This window comes from Malaclemys terrapin, chromosome 5, assembly GCF_027887155.1.
Source record: "Malaclemys terrapin pileata isolate rMalTer1 chromosome 5, rMalTer1.hap1, whole genome shotgun sequence".
NCBI classification, from domain to species: Eukaryota; Metazoa; Chordata; order Testudines; family Emydidae; genus Malaclemys; species Malaclemys terrapin.
Window position 1 is genome coordinate 132242805 of NC_071509.1, and position 22382 is coordinate 132265186.

A 22382-nucleotide genomic window follows, 5' to 3' on the forward strand; every position below is an offset into this window, starting at 1 on the left:
CTCGGCTGCCCACTCAGCACTCCACGGGGCTCGGGCTGTCTCCTCTGCAACTGGATCCCACCTGCTGCCTCCCATGCCTGGGGTCCTCTGGCCGCCATTAAGGAAATGTTTCTGGCGACTCCCCAGTAACATTGTGCAAACCCCAGTGTGGGAACCACTGGCTATGGTGACAGTGCAAAAAAACAAACAAAAACCAAACCAAACCAAACAGTGTCAGCAAGTCTCAGAGCCCAGGTCAACTGGCTCGCAGGACTCAGGCTACAGGGCTAAAAAGAGCAGTGATGTTTGGTGTCAGAGCTCTGAAACCCAGCAAGGGGGGGCCGGGTAGGTTTCCAGCCTGAGCCCATGCTATTTTCAGCTCTGTAGAACAAGCTCAACTCAGTTGATCCAGGTTCTGAGACATGCTGCAGTGGGTCTTTTTTTGCAGTGCAGCTGTACCCTTAGAGACCATACCTGGCTACTTAAGACTAGGCTCCTCTAACTTGCATAGGGGCTGGTACCTGTTGACCTATAGAGCCAGGGAGCCACACGCAGCCTCGTTCCCTCCTCTGATGAGCGGATCTTTGGACTGGAGAGGATCTGGCCTGACATCTTTTGTGACTGCTGTCTAGTTCAAGGTAGCCCAGGAGGCTGGCTGTGTTTTTGAATAGATTTAAATAAAATAAGTTCAAATTTGTATTTTACAAGAAGACAAAGAGCTTGATAAGGAAGTAAATCTGCCTCCACTTTGTGGGGAGGAAGCTTAAGCCAAAAACCAAACCACAGTACAGAGTGGCATGTTAAAGTTTTTATTGCTAGGTGCTCCCCAATACAACAAACAGTATCAGTAGTGTACACTTTAATGAAAGAGAAATTAGCTTGGTAGAAAAGAAAGCAAAAAGGTACAAGGAGTATCTACATCCATATTGTATATATGTGAAAGATAAAGAGAGAGAGAATTTGACTTCTGGGGAATTCCAAGGAAGCAAATACATATCCTATTGGTCTGTTTGAGTCTCAGGGATTGTCTGTACACAATCTATATAATGCTAATTTCTTTAGACCTTCAAAAGCCTTGCATAAAAGTAGCAGCAATTCTTTAGAGGCATCGAGTCAATACTTCAGTGGATTAGATTACAAACATCATAATGCAAGACAGCCGTGATCCTATTCTCTTTTGAGGGTTAATTTACTTACATTCTAGTTGACATTACGGTTTCCTGAAAGATTTGCATTCTAACGTCAGCTCAGCAATCCCACAAAATTACTACACACATTTCTTAGTCTGTTTCCAAAATGTGATCCATGGAGTCCTAATATATTTCATAGTGTTTTTAATGCTACAAATTCACTGTTTTATTAAACAGTTTGCTCAGACAGGACAAAAATTGCACATCAAACTTTAGTAAACTATTAAAAAACCTAAAGCTGTTTGTAATTGACAATGGCTTTAAGATTTTTTTAAAAAAGAAATTAGACCAACAATTCATCTACAGTAGTTTAGTTAGCTTCAATTTCTGTTCTATGCATATGATATAGCATGTACATGTATCTAATTACATCTCTCTATTTTATCTTGGCGAAAAAGTCACTGCTATTAGTGTAAATATTTCGTACATAAAATACTATCAAGAATTCAACTTTTAATAAATATCTTTAGTTCTCAATCCTATATACAAGTACTTTACAGCAACACGCAGGAGAGAGCATGACTGGATGAACTGAGAAAGATGGTTATTGACATAAATTACTAGCAATTATTGCAGTCAGATGCATTGTGGTTGTGGAGATTTCAAGGTGAACCATGCTGAAAAATAAATATCTCTCTTGCCTTTAAATCAATGCTTTAATCAGGAAAAACATCCATTTTAAATCTTGCCACAGCTACTTCTTATTAGTGCCTACTCTAGCTCTGTGATGCTCTTTCAGATTCAGAAGCAAACAGCTCATCCAGAAAACACAACTCACATTTGTCTTGTGAACAGTACAGTACTTATAACATATACAGAGTTACTTTTCTCACTTAGTACACTAGTCTGTCCCTCTTAGGCAAAAGGAGAATTCAGAGAAGGCACTGCTAGTTCTAGACCTAAACAATGCCTGCTACGTAGAGGGTAGGGGTGTTAGCATTGATTTCACTGGCACGTTTCGTCAGTTTCTTCTACCTGTGATTAAAATTGTTATGCTGCTGAACAGATTTTTTAATTGGTAGGTGATGAGTAGGTTTGGACCAGTAAGATGGCAGTTCCCCCTCTCCCCCCAAAAAGAAAGCATCACATTGTTGATATTAAAAATAAAGATCTTCCTAAGGTCAGTAGCTGTAATCTATATTAAAATGGAGCTCCTCTTTTAATTAAAATGCTGCTTTGAAAATCAACTCCTGGAATGTAAGGAAGGCAGTACTCAATGGCAGGCACCTAGTAAATGTCCAGAAATGTAACATAAGTAAACAATTGTTTGACAGCACAAAACTCTTAAAAATAATACTGATTTTTTCTGCAATATACAGTATATACATAACAGCTGAAAATTTGCTCATACAATATTTGTTTATATAGATAAATTAGCAATACAAGTCTTATGGATTCTGTTGTTCCACTGCAAAAATATTTTGTAAAAGTGTAAACTTTTGGTACCTCTTCTGGTGGTGGTGTCCCCCCCCCCCCCACATGTGATCTTTTAAAAATAAAAACAATTAGCTGATGTGCAAAATAGGCTCTGGCCACTTTTCCTATACTAGAGAATGACCACCACACTCGGCAACTTTCTTTCATTGATGTGAATATTCTTTGGTGCTTTCCTCCCATGCATTCAAGCTAACCAGATAATGAAGTGTAGGAGGATGGCAGCAACTAGAAAGTGAACCAGCACTTTGTTTTTTATTTACAACTAAAATGACCTGTAGAGAGTTCTGCTTCTGGAAAGCCGCATGCACCATGGTGTCCTGAACAAAAGATTTCTGTTACTATCCTCCTTTTTGCATTCACTTTTATCTTTCCACCGTGGACGATCTCAAAGCACGTCTCTTTTCAACATGCTGCTTATTTTTCCTTGAGGTTCTAGCTGGAGAAAGAGCACCTGCAGAAGTGTTGTTAACCGCTACCCTGGGAACAATGGCTGCCAAGGCTGATGCATTACGGGGACAGATTGCCAGTCTTGGTAGGTGATTGATATGGCATTGCAATCAGCCTAGAAGTCTGACTTCCTGCTTGGTAAGCTCTCCTCTGGGGTAACTCAGCACCTTTGGACTTACTATTTGATGTAGAAACAGGTACATCTATGTCCTCTTCCCTAGGAGGCACCCTGCCTACAGAACTTCTGTTCTCATCAGCGACATCTGCGTGCTGAGGTACTAAAGATGTCGGCATCGCCAAGGCCCTAGGTAGGTCACTAGGATGGAACATCACTTCCTCTTTGGTTTCAGCAGCTTCAGTAAGGTAAGGAGGCGGGAGGGTGCTGCTGCGCTTGCTGCAAGACTCACAGCATAGCTTGTTATAGGCAGGGATGGAGCAATAGCGTGCGAGCACTTCCATTTGACAGAATATTGACTTGTCTCTCAGGCAGGGCTCATCTGCAAAACAAGCACAATATTGACTGTAAACCTGGGGGAAGCATGCAGGGCAGCCTTTCGAAAGTTCAGAGTCCAAAGCCTATATTTTGAAAACTGCCTGATGACCGGGGGCCCAATCTGAGATGCTGGAGGGGGGGACCTGATTCTCGGAAAGTGTTCAACACCTGCCCTCTGAGAATCGGACCCTTTAAAGGGTCTCTAGTTGGCATGAAACTAGAGGGGCCAAACTGAGGGGCCAAAATCACGGGACACCTTTGAAAGTGTTGGCTCCCTTGCGCAGGAAACAGATTTCTCTGCATGTAGAAAAGTATGACCCATTCTTGGGGAAGACCAGATCCAGTACATGCAGAATATGCTAGTGTATAAAATTTGGCAGCTCTTCCACACCTTAGCAGATGCAGTCCTACACATCATCATAATTAGACTTGAAATGATCCCTTCTGGTTTTGCCCTCTATCAACAAGACTGGGCCCAGAATTGACTCTCTCTCGAAGGAAAGGAAATCCCAGGTAGTATCTCTGAAAGATTCTTTTCAGGTGTTCTTTAAAAATAATTGTTGGCAGTTAAATGAACCATGTTTTTGAGGTTTCAGTGACCTAAACATAACTGATAACCCAAGCAATCTTTTACCAGACATAAGTTTCCTCTAGGGTTGGTGCATGGGACGTACGTTCCTGGGAGGGCTCAGACAAGATGCCAGTTTTCCTTTGAGCATGCATGAGATATCTTATCAACAGAACAGGATTATTTAGCTAAAAGTGTAGAGGCTGTAGATACACTGGACAAAAATCGCATGATGGTTTGAAATTAGTGGAGGTCATTTTTTGTTTTGGCTGTTAGAAAGCAATCTCAATCTAAGACCCTGATCCTGGAAACTCGCATGCGCTTTTTGAGTGTGAATAATCCAACTGAATTCAAAGAACGTTCAGCGTTTGCAGACCTGGGACTAATCCTGAGAGGTATTAAATGTTGCAGTCTGGCATAATCAACCATATCAAGGTACAAGCAGCTCAGTAATTCTGTTAAGCTGAACCAAAATGCGACCATTAATTAACCTTTTAAAATGTTTGTCCTGTCTAGGGGCAGGAGCCAAATTCTTCCTTGGCTTATGCCTCTGGCAAATCTCTGTGAACATGAGACGGATAGCAGGGCAGAATTTGGCCCTAGGAATTTGAAATTAACAGTACTCCTTGGGGAGCTCAAAAATAAGGAGATGGGTAATTCTGCCCCCTCCCCCTGTATATCAGTCTAACACATTGGTAATTTCTACTCTACTGAATTGATATATAACAACTCAGAATTTCATAGGCATTGATCGCATTAATATTTAGCTTACGTGTAGGTGTGCTGTGAAATTCCAGCCTTTTTACCATGCTGATATTATAAAATGTTGTCCTCTGTAGCCAGAAAAATTATTTGAATTACACACTGCTGAATAGGCACTGGAAGCCACAATCCTGCATTGAGAATTATAGACCCTCGGCAGCCACTGGCTTCAATGGAACACCATATAGGCCTGGGTGCAGCTCACTGGGTCTAAGCCTGCAGGGTGCCGAGCATCTTCAGCTCCCACTGACTTCACAATGAGGGCACTCAGCAGGAGGAGTCCAGCACCTTGCAGGATTGGATCCCCTTAGGCTGAGAACTTACAAACTTACTACTGTTCTCGTGAACTATTTTAATGGAGAGACAAATGAGTTGCTTGGTGCCCTAAACGACGATTCCAATGTTGTGAGTGTTACCAGCACACAGTGTACGTTAACAGACTGCTTCTGATGTGCTGTAGTTTATTTGAAATGGTAGCGACAGATTTTGTTTAAATAGCAGAAGGCATAATTATAAGCTAGAGAGGTGACAAAGATAAAATTAAAAACCAAACTATCAAAAAGGCGTGTTAGCTTTTGGTCTGACAGTCGTAGTTAGTATTTATGTAGTTGGCATTTTAATAAGCAACAGATGGGGTATACAATCACTACTTAAATTTGCTGGCTGCACTGCGGTATTTTTTCATGAGCCTGTGGAAGTTACCTCACCTCATGTCAACAGGGTGCTGAACAGCCATATTTAAATTCAAAATACAAACTGTGGGCCAGATTCTCAGCTGGCTTGTAAATTAGTTTAGTTCCATTGACTCCAGTTCTGGTCTGCCCACACTTACAACAGCTGAGGAGCCGGCTTATACGAAGTCATGCCATTGACAAATTGTGCCAATATTAGCATTTTCATTATTCACTAGGCCCAATCCTGACATCCTTCCTTGATTAAAAACTTCCTTGCTTCCAGGCAAACCTACTGTTAAATCTACAATTCTAGCAGTGAACAATAACCCTGTCTGTGAAGCAGCATCATGCCTCTGTAAAAAAATTTTGAGGAGGACATCAGCATGGGAAATTAAAAGACCTTCTTCATAATTCAAACTAGAACACTAAAATCAAAACACAAATCTTTGCATGTACACAAGTAATTATTGATCTATGTATGCTACACTAAACAGCTTGTGCTTCCATATTATTAAAAGCACTTGCTTTGGAAAATATAGCAAAGTTTATGTTAAGAATACATTTATAATTTATGCACTTATTTACATCTAGTTTAAGTGCAAGTTCCACAGATACCCTTGAAGAAGTTGCCAAATACATCAAAAAGTACCAAGCAATTAATTTGTTTTTTAGCTGTAGACAATGCACTCGATCTGTTCCAATTTCTGACAACTGATGTAGGTTTTAGAGGGCTTGAATTTATCACATCCATGGTATAGTGCAAAGATTTGATTTTGTACTTATCTACTTCCAGTGAAATAAGTACAATCTTTGTGCTGTGTACTCACATAGTCCCTTTCTTTTACTTTCTAGGTTAATTCTGCACCACCTAGTCAACCATTTCTTATTCAGTATATAGGCTGTTGTATCCTTCTGCTGGTTTTCATGGTAAAAATTCTCCTTTTCACATTTTATTTGTTTCATGGTAACTAGGGGAGGAAGACGTGAGAAAGCATATCGGCTCTCTAAGGAATCTTTATCGCTACTATAGGATACTTTTAGTAGAGCCTAACAATTACCATAGAAGTCTTATTGGGAATGCTACAGGTATGTTGCAGATCAGTGAAAAGGCAGCATTGTCACAGTATATATAATACTCAAAGTTTGTACAGTACTTGCAGACAGTGTTCCCACAGGAAAATCTAACTAAATTCAGAAATAGGCCAGAGGGTATTTAAAGACCCTGAAAGGAGAAAGTTGATGGCAGATGTCTTAAATTATAAAATACAGAGGAAGAGAAATCAAAATGTGTTACATATAGCACTTAGGTGTGTAAACAAAATGGTAAGTTTTCTATGTTACACCAAAAAATCTTGAAGGGAACCCTCTGAAGGCAAGAGTTTTTAATGCTCAGAAAAAGGCGACTACTCCAATTTTAATTTTGATGGAATTATCTGATATTTACATAATAATTCAATATATCAAATGGCAGGAGTATAAAGAGTTTATCACATTCTATTATAAAATAACTGTAGTGCACAGAAACATAGCTATATAATGATTTGTAAACCATATTTAGAACTGGAGTGGAAAGCAGAGATGCTATTTGAATATTTGACCCAGAGGAATAATGAGAACTACCTACTATGGCTGAATGGAAATTGGGCACTTAACTCCATTTTGAACCTTTGAAAATCTTCCCCCTAGTAAAAATTATGGTCCACATTTTTGAGCTGGGTACACAGGCAGAATACGTTCCTGGGCACTCAGAGAAATGCAGCACACGCAGGGCTGAGGAATAGAATCTATACCAGCTGCTTCACTTTTGCTACAGAAGGGCATGATTTGGCTGCATATAATTATATATGCCCTACCACTGTATAATACCTTCCTATAGCTCAGTGCTTAGTGTAGATCTGCTTAAAACTGTAACGCTGCCCTATAGTTTTCTTTGCTAGTTAAGTTTTTGTTTAATAGGTGTTTCATCATGTTTTAATATATGTTCTGTCTATTCTACCTGGAGCATCAATCTAGGGATTTGTAAGCCCCCCAGTGACTAACCCAGACATGCTTCATATACTCAGACACCTGAGTGATGGGTGTATTTTAAACATTTATAAAATAAAAACAGAAAGAACTTTAAGCTGGGGTGAATTTCACCCCTGCACAGATGGTCACTACAGGGGCCATTCAAGTCCCACATAAGCCCATTTATGGGGACTTACGTAACACATAGGCCTTGTGCTGGGGATCTGCACAGAAGTGAAGTTCAACTTTGGGATTTAATTCTCCCAAGCACTGTATTGTATACATCAATCAGGATATCATACTGTGGTGGAGGTTCAATAATTTATAAGGCTGTGATGATTAACTGTTTCTGATGGATCAGATTTCATCATGGAGATGTACCGTAACAATAGAAATAAGAAGTAATCATCCTGCAGGGAAACTTTACAGCCTAGAAATGTTGCACCCTCTTATTACTGTTCAGGGGATTTAACTCTGAGAGGTTCCTGGAGGCTTCTATGGCTTTACCTTACATAATATTTTGAGAAGAAATATTCGGATTATACAAATTTCCTGGCCTGACATCTCCTCTGGGATTTTAGAGACTAGGCCAGGGCAGAAATGTAGGTGCTGATCCTCATTCTGCTGCTACTGGTTTCTCAATGGTTACAATGCTGGGTTGTATTTGAAATAAATGGCTGGAATGTTCAAAGGAAGTGAGATGCCCAAATCCCTCTGCCACCTAACTCACTTCAGTGCCTTTGAAAATCCCAGCCTACATTACGTAAGTCTATAATCACAAATCCAGGTACTCTCCCAAAATGGTAACATGTCGATCTCAGCCTCCCCTTAGAATACAAAGCTTTTTGCCTCCACATTTGCATGTCTGACTCTTACACTTTAAATGATCCACTTCAGAAACAGAAATGTGGCCCCCTACGCTGCAGTTACTCACATGTTTAAGAAGTCACTGGGACTACTCTTGTGTAAGTTTAAGCACATGCTTAAGAATTTACAGGATCAAAGCTTCATTCTTTTATTTTGGAAGTCTCAGTCTTTAAAGAAAAAAAAAAGTCACTTCATAAAGAAATATCTTTTCCTTAAGATACAGAAGAATTGTAATACTGCTTCTCTGTAGAGTAGCTAAAGCTCTGCTTCCCCCTAGTGTTTAAAGCAGGATTCTTTCTGGGTTATCCGTGCTAAAGCTTCTGTAATGGAACTTAGGTCAAAATTTTCAAACTCAATATTTAGGCACCTTCAGAGATGAGCCTGATTTTCAGAGTCATTGAGCACCTGTAACTCTCTCTGACAAGAGATGAGAGTGCTCAACATTTTTTGCAAATTAGGCCAAACTTGTTGAGGAGGCTAGAAGTGGACTTTAGACACTGGTTACTGACGATCTCAGCCATGTTTTTCCATATGGTCAGTTTCACAGTTGAGCTGTTTTTATGTCAATTATGTACAGGATTAAAAAGTGAGATAGCAGGAAAAAAATTCTGGTCTAAAGCACAGGATATATTTTGTAGCATGAGACAATTGAAAGGCAAGGTGCTCATATCAGTTTGTAGCAGCACCACCACACTGTATAAGCGAGGTATTCACAAAATTATTCATCTATTTGCAGTACTTGTACTGCATCTTGTCTCCAAAGGCAATGTAGTGTACACAGTAGCCCAGAAAACATAGCTGTGAAATTAAAGCTCTGTTAGAACTTCAAAGATCATTATCTTCTTGTTTTGTTTTTTCAGTTAATCCTAAAAGAATGAGATCAGGCCCTGGCATCTCTGTCTGCATATGCCCCCCTTTGTAGTAAGTGGGTATCCTACACTGAAACAGGAATTGTTGCTCCCATTGCCAGTGCAGTTATTCAGGAAGTTTACTTACCATTACAGGGAGCAAGCTTACAAACCCGCACTGATTCAGGTTTTTCTCCATCACACTGGTCACCAGCACGGCATGTGACCTGCCTGGACTGAGTTCCTTCCCCACAGGACACAGAACACTACAGAACAGATACAAGGTATTTTACTACGTTATGCCTGGCCCCAGCACCATGCAATTATCTTACAGGTATGTCACAAAGGCGACATTGTCTGGAATAGCCTGATACGGGTGACCTTCAGGGTCTGCTGTAAATTCCTTTTTGAGAGGAGTTTTTGTAAAGGTTGACATTTGCCTCAGGGGCAGCAGTTGGGCAGAGTGGGGTGTTCCTCCTTTCCTGTAATGTTTAATTTTTTATTGTCACATATTCTGAAAATCCAAGCATTAAGGGCTGGGGTATGAGGCAGCACAGACCTGCACTGCCAAAGGAGCAGACCGGGGCCGAATTGTGATTCTCAGAGCGAGTCAATTTGATTTTCGGTTTCCCCCTTGCTCTGGGAGAAAATAACTTGTACCAGACTTCTACTTAGCACAGCTTTCTTCCCCATCTGTGCTAGCTACTATGCTGGGAGGTGGGGGAGGAGACATAACTCCCCCTTGTTCCTTGCCCCACTCCTCCCAGCATACAGGCGAGGGGGGAGTAGCAGCCCACGGAGGTTGCTATATGTATCTATGGTACTTATTTGGCCCTCATTACTGTAGTATCTGAGCATCTCCCAACCTGTAATGTAGGGCAGTGCTATTATCCCCATTGCACAGATGGGGAACAGAAGCACAGATAGACTAAGTGATTTGCCCAAGGTCAGACAGGAAATCTGTGGCAGAGCAGGGACTTGAACCCAGATCTCCCAAGTTCCTAGTTGGCACCATTACTAGCAGGCCTCCTCCTCATACTGGGAGTCTCAATGTGGGAAGTCCACAAAGAGGGTAAGGGGGCATTCCTTTCCCAGGCATCTATTTCCAGCAGAAATCTAACCTCCGTTCGGTACAAAGTATGAATGGAACAGTAACACTGTGACACGAGCACAGAAAAGTCAAAGATCAAGATTATTGCTACAGCCATTATCTACAGGGCTCAGTTGGTTTTTATAAACCAAAAACTTCCAGAAAGTCTTGCTGCAGGCAAAAAGCAACTAAAAACTTCTGCTGTCTCAAAAGCATTGCTGAGAAGTTGGAGAACATTTTTCTCCCATGAAAATTCATAATGAAATTTTTCACCTAGGTTTGCAGGCTTTGACATCTTGGGTTTTTTTTGTTAATTCCAGGAGGAGTGAGAGCCCTTTTGCTTTCCAGGATTATGGAGACCTCAAAGCCTGTGTGCTTCCAGGTCACTATTTAAGACTCTGAAGTTCAATAAAGTTGCAGCCAGAGGCCCTTAACCCCAAAGACAGTGCAGGCACCTGGTACTGGCAAAGGTACAGCTGTTCATTTACTGCTAAGGAAATGTCTGTCAGCTCCAAAGGTATATGGTCCAGAGTACAATACTGCTTGCCTACCTCAGCCCAGGGTCCAGCTTTCCACTGCGCAGGGCATGGCGTTCTGTTACATGGCCTGCGGCTCTCAGGGCGATCCCCACTACAGTACTTGATATGGACCGAACGGTTTGCGCCGTCGTGAAGAGGTTGAATGCAGCGCACAGTACGGATGTGGTAACCAGAACTCCCACAGGTTTTTGTGCAGTATTCCCATTCATCTGCTATCCAACTGAGGGGGTTAAAAAGAAAAGTGCCATCAGACATTTAATCTATTTATCTACTGCACTGTACAGTAACCAACTAGGGATTGTTTAAATTCTGCTCTGCTTGACTTACATACAAGTCACATTGCCTCAGGGGCATACACTGGAATACTAAGCAGCTCTTATGGAAAAATCCAATCGAATTTAATAGAGAATCTTTATATAGAATTGTTAAAACCAACCTTTGGAATTCTACAGCAGGAGCATAATTCTGTTCTACCTACTGCTGCTTTCTATTGGACATTTCATTTTAGATAAATTCTATGGGACTTTTCCATCAGCGTTAACACACCCATTATTGTACTCTGAGCAACAGAGAAATGAGTGCTGCCAAGACTAATTTCATTTTTCCAAGTGCTCATGAAAGAAATGAAACTGCCAGCAAGGTAGACTGCATGCATCTGTCTACGCACAGAGGATGCAACTCACCCATTGTCAGCCAGTAAGCACAAGACCTCTGTACCACATAAATCCCATTTAACCCCAGGCAGTGCCACTGAGGGGAATTTCATCCAGAATAAAGCTTTCCAAGGCTTCCCCACTAATTTTTCTTAATCTTGACTTCAAGGGAGCACCTCTAAATGGAAGAGGGTAGTTTAAACTCTGTGCCTATTCATCCTTTAGCCTCCGTACTGAGCACGCCCCATTAGTGACAAGTGTCCACTAACAACTGAAATAAGACAACCATCAAATTCTTGGCAGCAAACCTGCCATGAAATGGAAACAACCTTCTGTATCCCAGCAGCAGTCCCCAGGCCCCTGAGCCGGGCCTGGGCAAGCTTCTACCTCCATCATCTGCCAGCCAGTACGCAGGCGCACTTAGATGCCCTGGCGGGCACCATGGCATCCACAAGCACCGCGTTGGGGACCCCTGGTCTAGATCGTCCTGACAGGTGTTTGTCTAACCAGTTCTTAAAAATCTCCAATGATGGAGATTCCACAACCTCTCTAGGCAATTTATTCCAGTGCTTAACCACCCTGACAGTTAAGAAATTTTTCCTACTGTCTCCTTTGCTACAAGTGAAGACCATTACATCTTGTCCTATCATCAGTGGTTACAGAGAACAATTTATCGCCCTCCTCTTTATAACAATCTTTTATGTACCTGAAGAGTGTTCTCATGTCCCCCCTCAGTCTTCTCTTCTCCAGACTGAAAAAAACTGGGTTTGTTTAATCTTTCCCTGGAGGTCATGTTTTTTTAGACCTTTAATAATTTTTGTTGCTCTCCTCTAGACTTTCTTCAATTTGTTCACATCTTTCCCAAAGTGTGGTGCCCAGAACTGGACACAATATTCCAGTTGAGGCCTAATCAGTACTGAGTAGAGTGGAAGAATTACTTTTCATGTCTTGTTTACAACATTCCTGCCAATATATCCCAGAAAGATGTTTGCTTTTTTTGTGTGTGCGCGCAAGTCTTACATTCTTGACTCATATATAATTTTGTGATCCAGTAAAATCCGCAGATTCTTTTCTGCAGTACTTCTTCCTAGGCAGTCATTTCCCATTTTGTATTTGTCCAACTGATTATTCCTACCTCAGTGTACTACTTTTACTGAATTTCTTCCTATTTATTTCAGACCATTTTGCATTCTAATTCTAGCTTCCAAAGCACTTGCAACCTCTCCCAGCTTGATGGTATCTGTAAACTTTATAAATGTATTCTCTCCTTCAACAACCTGAAATTCAAGAAAATCTCCTGGTTAAGCCAGGCTTGTCTCTTACCATACTTCCTATCTATTCTACACGTTGGGATAGTTTGCTCTTGTGCCCTTAATGATGTCTTTAAAAAAATTTGCCAACTCTCCTGAGCGCTTTTTTTCCCTTAAGACTTGCGTCCACAGGATCTTCCCTACCAATTTTCTGCGTTTGCTAAAGTCTGCCTTCTTGAAGTCCATGGTCTTTATTCTCCTCTTTTCCCTCTGACCATTTCTTACAATCATGAACTCTCATTTGAGACCCACATTTCATCCATCCATACTTACAGTGGCTGTGTGCATTCCTGCAGATTGCACATTCTACGAATAGGCTTTGGTTTTTTGCTGGCTTCACAGAAGCTGCGGTGAACCATTTTGTTATCACTTTTCCTTCGGCACCCATATTTCGTGTATTGGAAACCTTGAAAATATTTCAGAAAGTAACTTTGTGTGAAAATTAGTAACAATGTCCTGCCCCTTCTTAAACACTTCTGTTTAAACACAATGTTTGTGGACTATTATATTTAAATACTATTGCCCTTTGTTACAATGTCAAGCACAAAATGGTTTGGGGATATAAAATTCTGAATTATCTGAAGTAACTCTACAGTATACTATAGCGATAATGATGCTATTATTTGCATAGATTAAGGCCAGAAGGAACCATTACAATCATCAAATTCTGACCACCTGAACAACTCAGGCAATAGAATTTTACCCAAGGGAAACTGAGGCACAGAAAGGACTTACCCAAGTTCACACAGCAGGTGAGTGGCTGACCTGGGAACAGCACCCAGGTTTCTTGAGTCTCAGTCCAGGGAACTATCCACTAGGCCACACTGTAGTAATTCAAGTTACTGTGACATTTATGATACTTCCCATTCGGACTGTCAGGAGTACCACAAATGCCACAGAAAGTTCATACTGTATTGAAATAAACATCAAGATCTACATTTCCAAAAGTGACTAGCTGATTTTGGGTACCAGCAGTTTTTTAGTGCCCAATTTAGACACTTTCACAGGATAGAGTGCAACACTTTCCAAAAACCAGACATTTCAAGTGTTTCAACTTGGGCAACCCACAACTCTTTTTCTTCCTCCTAATTTAATATGAATCACTAGAAGCTGCTGCATCTCTGTTTACCTCCAGCACAAGGTTTGGAGCACTGGGACCAGCTCTTCAAAGCCCACTCAAAAGTATCTATTTCATCCTGAAGAATGTTGTTACTGTTGACAGTGGGTACTGAATCCTCATGAATGATGTATTTATAAGTCAGGCTAGATCTTGTGTCGTTCTCTTGAGGAATGACCTATAAAAGATCCAGTAGAAATGGAGCACATATTTATTCTTTTCTGGGTCAACAAACCAATATCTGGAAATGTAGGCGGTGCTTAGTAGTTGAAAAACTTTATTGATCTTTACCTTCAAATTTAGTACAAAAATTAGTAAGATCAACATAGAAAAATATGCCTCTAATGAGTCTAAACTGGGAGAGTTTACATAAGACCAAATACTGACCCTTCCTAGCTCTGGATTGCTGAACTACACAGAGCTGGATAGACTGGCTATGCTGCGTGGTCACATTCCTACTCTGCTTGGGGGAGGGGCTGGTCCCAAACATGGTTCTGACTCATATGGGACCTGATCCAATGGCCCTTGATGTCAGCAGGCACTGTACTGGGCGTATGGTTAGCTCGTTACTGTTCTATGAATAAATGGTGACGTAGTAGTGTGGACACTGCACACTACCTCTGAAAGCGAATGTCAGTAAAATTACTCTTACTGCTAGTGTGGGCAGAGCTGCTGCTCATCAGCTCTCTCAAAAAAACTTTACACGCATGCGCATTTTCCAAGAGATTACAGACTTATCCCACTATAAGATTTAACATTTTTTAATAAAAATAAGTAGTTTGGCCACACAGAAACACAACAATAATAATAAAAACCCCAAGCCCTTGACATAACCTACCAATATAACAACAGCATCATGCAAAGGGCCATCAGTATGAAGAGTTTCTATGTCATCTTCTATGTTGTATTCCCACTCCACACCAAGTTCAATGAAGGACCGTGACTTGGCCTCCTCCCCTTTCCTGTTCAGAATATAGTGTCCAGTAGCCTGGTTCTTAATGGCTAAAAGGAATCGAAAACAGTGGCAATTGTGCTTCTTGTCATGTAATCTGCAGACATTGGGGTTCACATGAAATGAGACGAGTAGCATTCTATAAAGCCCTTTTCAAAAATCTCTTTTTGCTTACTATTTTAAATGTTGCGTTTTGCAGTGGGTCCTTGGGAATTGAGGAGATTTTGCTATTCCTAATCCAAAAACACTAAAAGTCCTGTCTCTTCCATTCAACACTCCTGAATCCATCTCTCTCTAGCATGCCTCCTCCTCCAACCCAAAGAGTAGAGGCTTTGCCAAAAACTCATCATAAATCCGTGCTCAGGGAATGGATGATACTCCTTTCAAGGATCTAAAGCAGATCACCTTTGGCAAGTGCTACAACTCCATCAGCTCAGGGACTGGAAGCTATACCCAAAGCTGCAATTGCTACATTAAACTCTTACTGCCACCAAACTACAGACTGAGGAGACAGAGGTTGACAATGTATATACTGCCAATATCTGTATCTCCTAATGCAGGTGGATCAGATGAAGTTAGATAGATGTAGATATACATTTTATTTTACATAAACTTTGGCTTAATTCTAGACTTAAGCCAAACCTTTAAAATGGCCAATCCTATTAGAAAGTTTTGGAGGTGGCCTAAACAAGTATTTTGGGCATTGTAGGGCATGTTAGCATAATAGTAACATTATACGTCTTTGTAGTGCCATGGTTGTGAAATCTTTGGGTTTTGCAGCACAGTGATTACTAGAAAGGAAAAGTCAATATTACTTTTTGAAAGGTTGTTTTCTTTTGTATACTTATATTCTACCCACACATGCTGACTTTACAAACACTTTCCGCCTGATTCTGGGGTTCAAGGATTAGAAAAAAGGTGCAACAATCGAACCACCATTACAAGGTAACGGAGAACAGATGACACAATAAAACATCTGATAACAAACAGCTAAGATATTCATGCACTTTGGGAGATAGGTTAGTTTCCTAGAGTGAGACATGAATCATGATGTGGATGTTATTGTTATCCTGGAAGTGTATCGCTTACAAATCATTAGTTGTTTAGAGTTTAAAAACTAATCAGAGAGAAAAAGACAAATCATTTTTCTAACCACACAACAAAACTAGGACATACAATTAGAGAAAAATCTTGTAAATTATCATGACTACAGTAAATAAAATGCAAAAGCCATGCATCACGTATTTATTAGCTCTATGGAGCCTATTTACTATAAAGGCAGAGTAGCTCTGTATTGAAAAGGTACATGGTCAGGTCACAGCTGATCCAAAATTTAAGGTTTCTACAAATAAGCTTTCACAAGCCCGAAAACCAACAGAAATGTTCCCGTTTTTGCTTTATTCCAATGCAAAAATTTTTTTTTTTTTTTTTTTTTTTTAAAACAAAACCTTCCCTGCAATGTTTGCAACCTGGACACTGCAGCACTGTGTTAGAACCCACTCCAGAAACCACTGAAGTCAATGGAAAATTCTGCCATTAACTTAACTGGGCCTTTGGATCAGTTCCCTAGTGCATGAGAAAGGGGCAAGTGACCAGACAAAAATGACTTGAAACAAAAGTTAAATTGGTAGTCTCGTTCATTGGCCGAGAGAAATGTAAATGTAAACCAACAGCAAAAATATTTGAGTTAAGACTTCTTTCCATGTAATGACATAAGGTGTTGCTTACAACCCACTGTAGGTAAGAAATTTATAAGTGTACTAAATTATATTAATATAGTAATATCCTATATACTTTTTAGCCTGACAGTGTCCCTTTAAATTTACTAATAATCCACTTTCAGTGTGATCGATAGCTCCTTGAAGTGCTGATCAGGATCAGTCTGAGTTTCTAGAAAATTCAGATGAGAAACAAACATAATTACTAAGTTTGTAGAGTAGGATTCAGCCTTGTGAATGCAATTGTCAATACACAAGGAAGCCAGCAAAGCCTTTAGCTTGTTGTTGTCTTACCGTGCAATAAACACAATTAATTTGATGGTTCTCATTTTTCAGGTTCTCCAATGCATGCCCAATTGTTTGACATTAGCTTTCATGCACAAGGGCCAAACCTGAGGCGAGAAACACTTACCAAGAATGTGAGGAGAAGCCTCGTCTTCTTGGATAAACACATGTCTAGCACCCGGGGGGATATCAAACATCTTAAGGTACCCTTTGGCATGTGTAGTAGTCATTGAAGAAAGTAAAGAAGAAAACAAAAAGTAATAGCGAGGGTTAGTAGGGCACTATATTATCGAGCTTCGACTTGCAGAGGAGGGTATCCATTAACCTACAAGCAGCTTCAGGTAGGTTTGTAACGGATTTGATTAGTGTGTCTTGCACTTTTTTCTCTTTTAGGGAAAAAAAGAGACTGTTACAAACCTTAGCCACTTACTTTGTTATGTTGTTTTCAGACCATAACAATTAACAAATTCAGGCAAAAATTTGTGTTTCCTATGTTTCTCAGAATTAAAACAGGCCTTTCTGATTGCTTTTCTTTGTCACCTTTCAGCCTTACGACTTAATGGACTATGAGGTGTTCAGGTTTCGTGTATTTGCTTAACTCTGTGAAACTTTAAAGAGTTTGTCTACCTGGCAGGGCAAAATGCACCAAAGCGGTGTGATTTGTAAAGCACTCTAAATTGCCCCAGGCAGAGCCCGCTAGCACACTCTAAAAGGTGCCTAGTTCACATTAATATAGCCCTGTTTCAAATGGGACTGCATCTCGAGATGAGAATTGAAAATGCGTAGATTAAAGCATGTTAATCCCAGTGTAGACACACTCATACAGAAGTAAAGTGGTCTTCGGTCAATTTAAAAATCACACCTTAATTTAAACTGGTGCAATTCCTCCCTTATTGGTATGCTACCTGATACTTAGAGTTAAAAATTCTTTCCAAAATGATCATTGATGTTCTAAACTAGAATTCCTAATTAAATCTAACCCCAAGTGAATTGTTTAGGACAGTGTTTCAACAGGAAGAGTAATATTCTCAGCTTTCCACCAAGGGGGAAAAAACAATAAAAGTTATGGCCATTTTTTTCTCTACCCATGATCAAGAAGTTATGTTGCACCAGGGTTCAAATGAGAACATGTTTATAAGAACTGAATGTGAACAAATTTTATCATGTTTAAAAATGTCAGCCTGTCAATGTTTTAATACATAGTATTTTCATATTTCTTTGCCTACAATTTGACTGAGAGTTTGAACAACTTTAAATGGTACACTTGTCTTGATGTACGTACATTTAACCAAGAAAATCTTCTTAGTGGTAACATACAGCATATCCCTAAAATGTATCCATGTTTATAAAATATGCCATATAAGTAAATCTCTCTCTTGCTCACGCTGATATGCTATGTTTCCAAATAAAGTATATAAACTCCAATCCTACTATAGAATCATTGTAGACAGATGGGGAAGGAGTTGAGTTCTTATTTGCACCGAGCAAATAAAAGCTTAACAATTCAAGTTTAACAATCGGGACTTTCGGACCAAAGTTCCACCCGTGCTCTTGGTTCATGTATCTGTAGCATACCACAGATATTTGGAAAACGGGTGAAGGAAATGAAGAGCTATGAATATATAAATTAACACTATAGGCTGATGGATGACTGGTTTATACTAATCTGCACAAGCAGAATATACCAATCCTTTTACTTATCAGTGATCAAGCATATGAAACATAAAGCTTTGCCTGTTCTTACAATACGTGTAAGTGACTAGCTGGAAATGAGAACCGTAGCAAGAGTATTGCAGTTGTCATGGATGCCCATCTTTCTGCAACCAGGAGAAACTTACCCAGAATATTTCTAGACTCCCTTGTTTCAGAGAGGGAAATATTGCGAGCTCCTTTGGGCAAAGTGAATGCTCCTCTTGTCTTCCCTTAAATAGAATGTCTTTAATTAGTGTTCTGGGAACTGAGTCTTGCTGTTTCATTGACTATAATGTCGGCCAGGTGCATTTTACAAATGCAGAATATAAATTACATGGTTACAGTATGTGCTGAAGTTCAAAATGCATTTAAAATATTGTTAGAAATATCCAGCAAATTTTAATAGTCAATGAAAGTGAGCCTAAGTTTGAATGAAAAAATCAGGTAGGTGATTTTAAGTTGGATACTTGCAGATTTCATTTTCCAGCAACTTGAATTCTCTTTGGCACCTCTTGCTTAAATGTTTCCCTGTTGGAAGAGTTTAATTAGTCTTTTAATGACTATATTGCCACAATTACTGTAAAGCAATAGATGTTATGCTAGCATTGAAACATCAGTTTGGAGTTGAATAATTAGCTGCCTTTTCCAAACAGCCTCTTAACAACATTGATCACCCACAAGATATTTGAGTTTGACATCTGGAAGACTGTTTATGCTTTCTCACACAAATCATACCGATGCCACAGAAAAGTAAGTTTTTAAATGAAAAAATTGGGAACATTTTGACCATCTCTATTTCTGATTATTAAGAACTTAACTGTGTCAGAAATCATGAACTACTGCTGATTCCAGAAATATAGAGGGTTTCTTATATGGCTCCAACGTGCTGTTTTCCATCCCATTCCAATACACATGTGTTTTTGGTCAGTGTATGTATATTCCCTATGTCAATACCTTACACAAAGATTTATTTCCCCACATAATCTGTCTTGGCTTGATTCATCCCAGCCAGCAAAAGAGGTGGAGAAAACAATCACATTTTTAAATAGCATGTGTTTTGTAAGGTGCTTTATTAACTCATCATTTGTTTAAAAAAAACCACTGTCTTGCCTCTCCATTGGTCTGGAGAACAGATAGCAATGAGAATATTCCAAATGGATGGTGATAGTTTATAAATATTCTGCAGTGGAATCCTTGTCCCATTTTACTGCCACATACTTATTTTCATCTAATTTTAAGTGGGCTGTCTAGCTATTGACCAAATTCTGCAAGCACGGACGCTGGTGCAAATCTGGCACAGTGTCACCGGCGTCACTTAACAACATTTACACCTATGCAAATTCAGACCGAGATACACTACTCCTCCCCCTCCTTCAGCTTCCTCCCTGCTCCTTCCCAAACCCCTCTGTGCTGCCGAACAGCCAACCCTTGCACAGCTGTGCTCCATGGCATGCTTAGGATACAGATCCCCGTGAGGCTTCTCTCTGACCAGGAAGGGATGGGCAGGGCTTACCATTAAAAGAAGAGGTCTTACTTCATTTTACTAAAATATAAACAGTTTGAAAAGCCTTAAAATGGCAAACAACGTGTTGCATAATATACAGGAATAAAACTAACAGTCCCTTCATTTCCTTGTTACTCATAGAACGTTTCCTCTTTTAATCTTTAAATTTGGTAACTTTAGGGTTGGAGCTTACAATTTCACTCCCATTTTTAACACCTGGTTACAAAAAGAACTGAACCGCTTGGAACTGACTTGATGTATCTATGTGCAGCTGAGCGTTCGGTAATACGGACTCATTTGTGCCGCAGTCATTACCATTTGCTATCTTTATGCTATGAAACATCCCAGTAAAGTGGCGGTCTCATTTAAATGCACTTAGATAAGTACAGCTCCCACTGGCTTTGGTATCAGGCATGAGTACTGGAGGACTGAATTTGGCCTATTTTATTAAGGGGAGTGTGTCTCAACCTTGACATCTTTTCTGTTCAGCTAAGTGATCATTACCATACACACACTCCACTTCGTCTCAATCCGCTGCCTTTAAACATAGCCCAAAAATTACAAAAAAGATGAAGGTGCCACTGAAAACTAGCACATTCAATTCAGAATTACTTCACTTCCCACACAAAAATGGGCATGGGAATTTTGATTGTATTCATTTTTTTCCCCTTGGCCAAGGCGTTGTAATTTGGGAGTTTACTACACAAAGCCAGCTTGACACCAAACACACACACGTATTGACAGACCTCTAGATTTGTACACATGCCATTAGAGAAGCTTGTGAAAAAATATAAGCCCGCCCAGTTTTTTTTAAATGGTTTTCTTTAGAGAGGCTAGAGGGAAGTGTGTGTAATAGAGTGTTCTGGGGGAAACAAGTGCAAAAGTCACATTGAATACAATAAATATTACTCATTAAATGGTATTTTTCATCCCTGAATAAATGTTCAGACTTAACATGCTAAAACACATGTCACATTAAGGTCCCAATCCTCTACTACTGAAATCATTTGGGCCTGATTCTCTCATACACTAAGACCGCTAAGAGGGTAAAGAGGTGCTAAAGCATGGATGATTATACCTATACCCCCCCTTTATGCTGCCAGAGCGTGTAACTGAGAAGCAGGCCCAACAGCTGGCAATGATCTGGCCCTAAATCTGCTAACCAGGGACTTGATCTTTTTTCCATGTCACACTATTAGCCTTACAGGTTATTTTTGTTTAGCAAAAATCATATTTTTACCACTGATCAGAGCCATCGTATGATTGACTGAAAAACAAAATATGCTCTACACAGGGATATTAGATATTCTAGTTTAGCCAAGTTGTCTTAACAGGTCCTTCAAAAAAACAAAAATAATTAATATTTAGTGTTTTTAAAATATATGTATTTTGCTGTCAAAGAACTTACTATTTTTGTATACAGTCTTGCAACTTTGTTTAAGCAGGTGAGGATACCTTTTTCTAACCAGTCTATATTCATAAACACTAATGACAAGATGGAATGTATCTGGGTGCATGAAAGTGCTCAGCCTACCGGGCTTTTTGGGAGTTCGGGTAAAGGTCCCTTTGACCGTTCGGCAATGAGAGTTATCTCCACCGCAGACCCCACATTTATCTTCAACTTTGTTGGAACCAATTTCCTTGTCACAGCCCACTTTCTGCAGAGAGGAGAGTAAGAGGAGCATTTTTTCCGCCCATTATAAATATCACAGTGGAAAGGAAAGTTCACCCAACAATTGATGTAATTAAATATAAAAATACTTGAAAGACTGCAATTGAATAACACAGTGACAGCTCTGAACTGATTCCTGTATTGATTACATTTAGGGATTGTAAAAAAAAGGAACAGGCAACAGAGAAATTCAGAATTTATTTTCACTTAGAATCATAGAAACACAGAGCTGGAAGGGACATCAAGTCCAGCCTCTACAATCTGGTGGGACCAAGTAAATCTTGACAGATGTTTGTCCAACATGCTCTTAAAAACCTTCAATGATGGGATTCCACAACCTCCCTTGGAAGCCTATTCCAGAGCTTAACTGCCCTGAGAATTAGAAAATTTTTCCTAATATCTAACCTAAATCTCCCTTGCTGCAGATTAAGCCCATTACTTCTTGTCCTACCTTCAGTGGACATGATGATTAATTGGTCTCTGTCCTCTTCATACGAGCCCTTAACATCTTTGAAGAGGACAGTGATCAATTAAGCTGTTATTACACAGAAAAATATCAAAAAAGCAGTAGAAGCAAC

The 22382-nt window shown here is 39.9% G+C and overlaps 1 protein-coding gene across 1 annotated transcript in view; it reads right to left on the reverse strand.

Annotated features, from left to right (window-relative positions):
* Nucleotides 1–772: 772 nt before the first annotated feature.
* ADAMTS3 (ADAM metallopeptidase with thrombospondin type 1 motif 3) overlaps nucleotides 773–22382 on the reverse strand; it is a 180970-nt gene continuing 159360 nt past the window's right edge. Inside the window, 9 exon segments of the mRNA XM_054030728.1 lie at nucleotides 773–3115; nucleotides 3117–3550; nucleotides 9421–9538; nucleotides 10914–11121; nucleotides 13138–13270; nucleotides 13994–14159; nucleotides 14820–14983; nucleotides 17064–17144; nucleotides 21667–21790. Coding sequence (XP_053886703.1) covers nucleotides 2969–3115; nucleotides 3117–3550; nucleotides 9421–9538; nucleotides 10914–11121; nucleotides 13138–13270; nucleotides 13994–14159; nucleotides 14820–14983; nucleotides 17064–17144; nucleotides 21667–21790 — 1575 coding nt within the window. The 3' untranslated portion in view covers nucleotides 773–2968.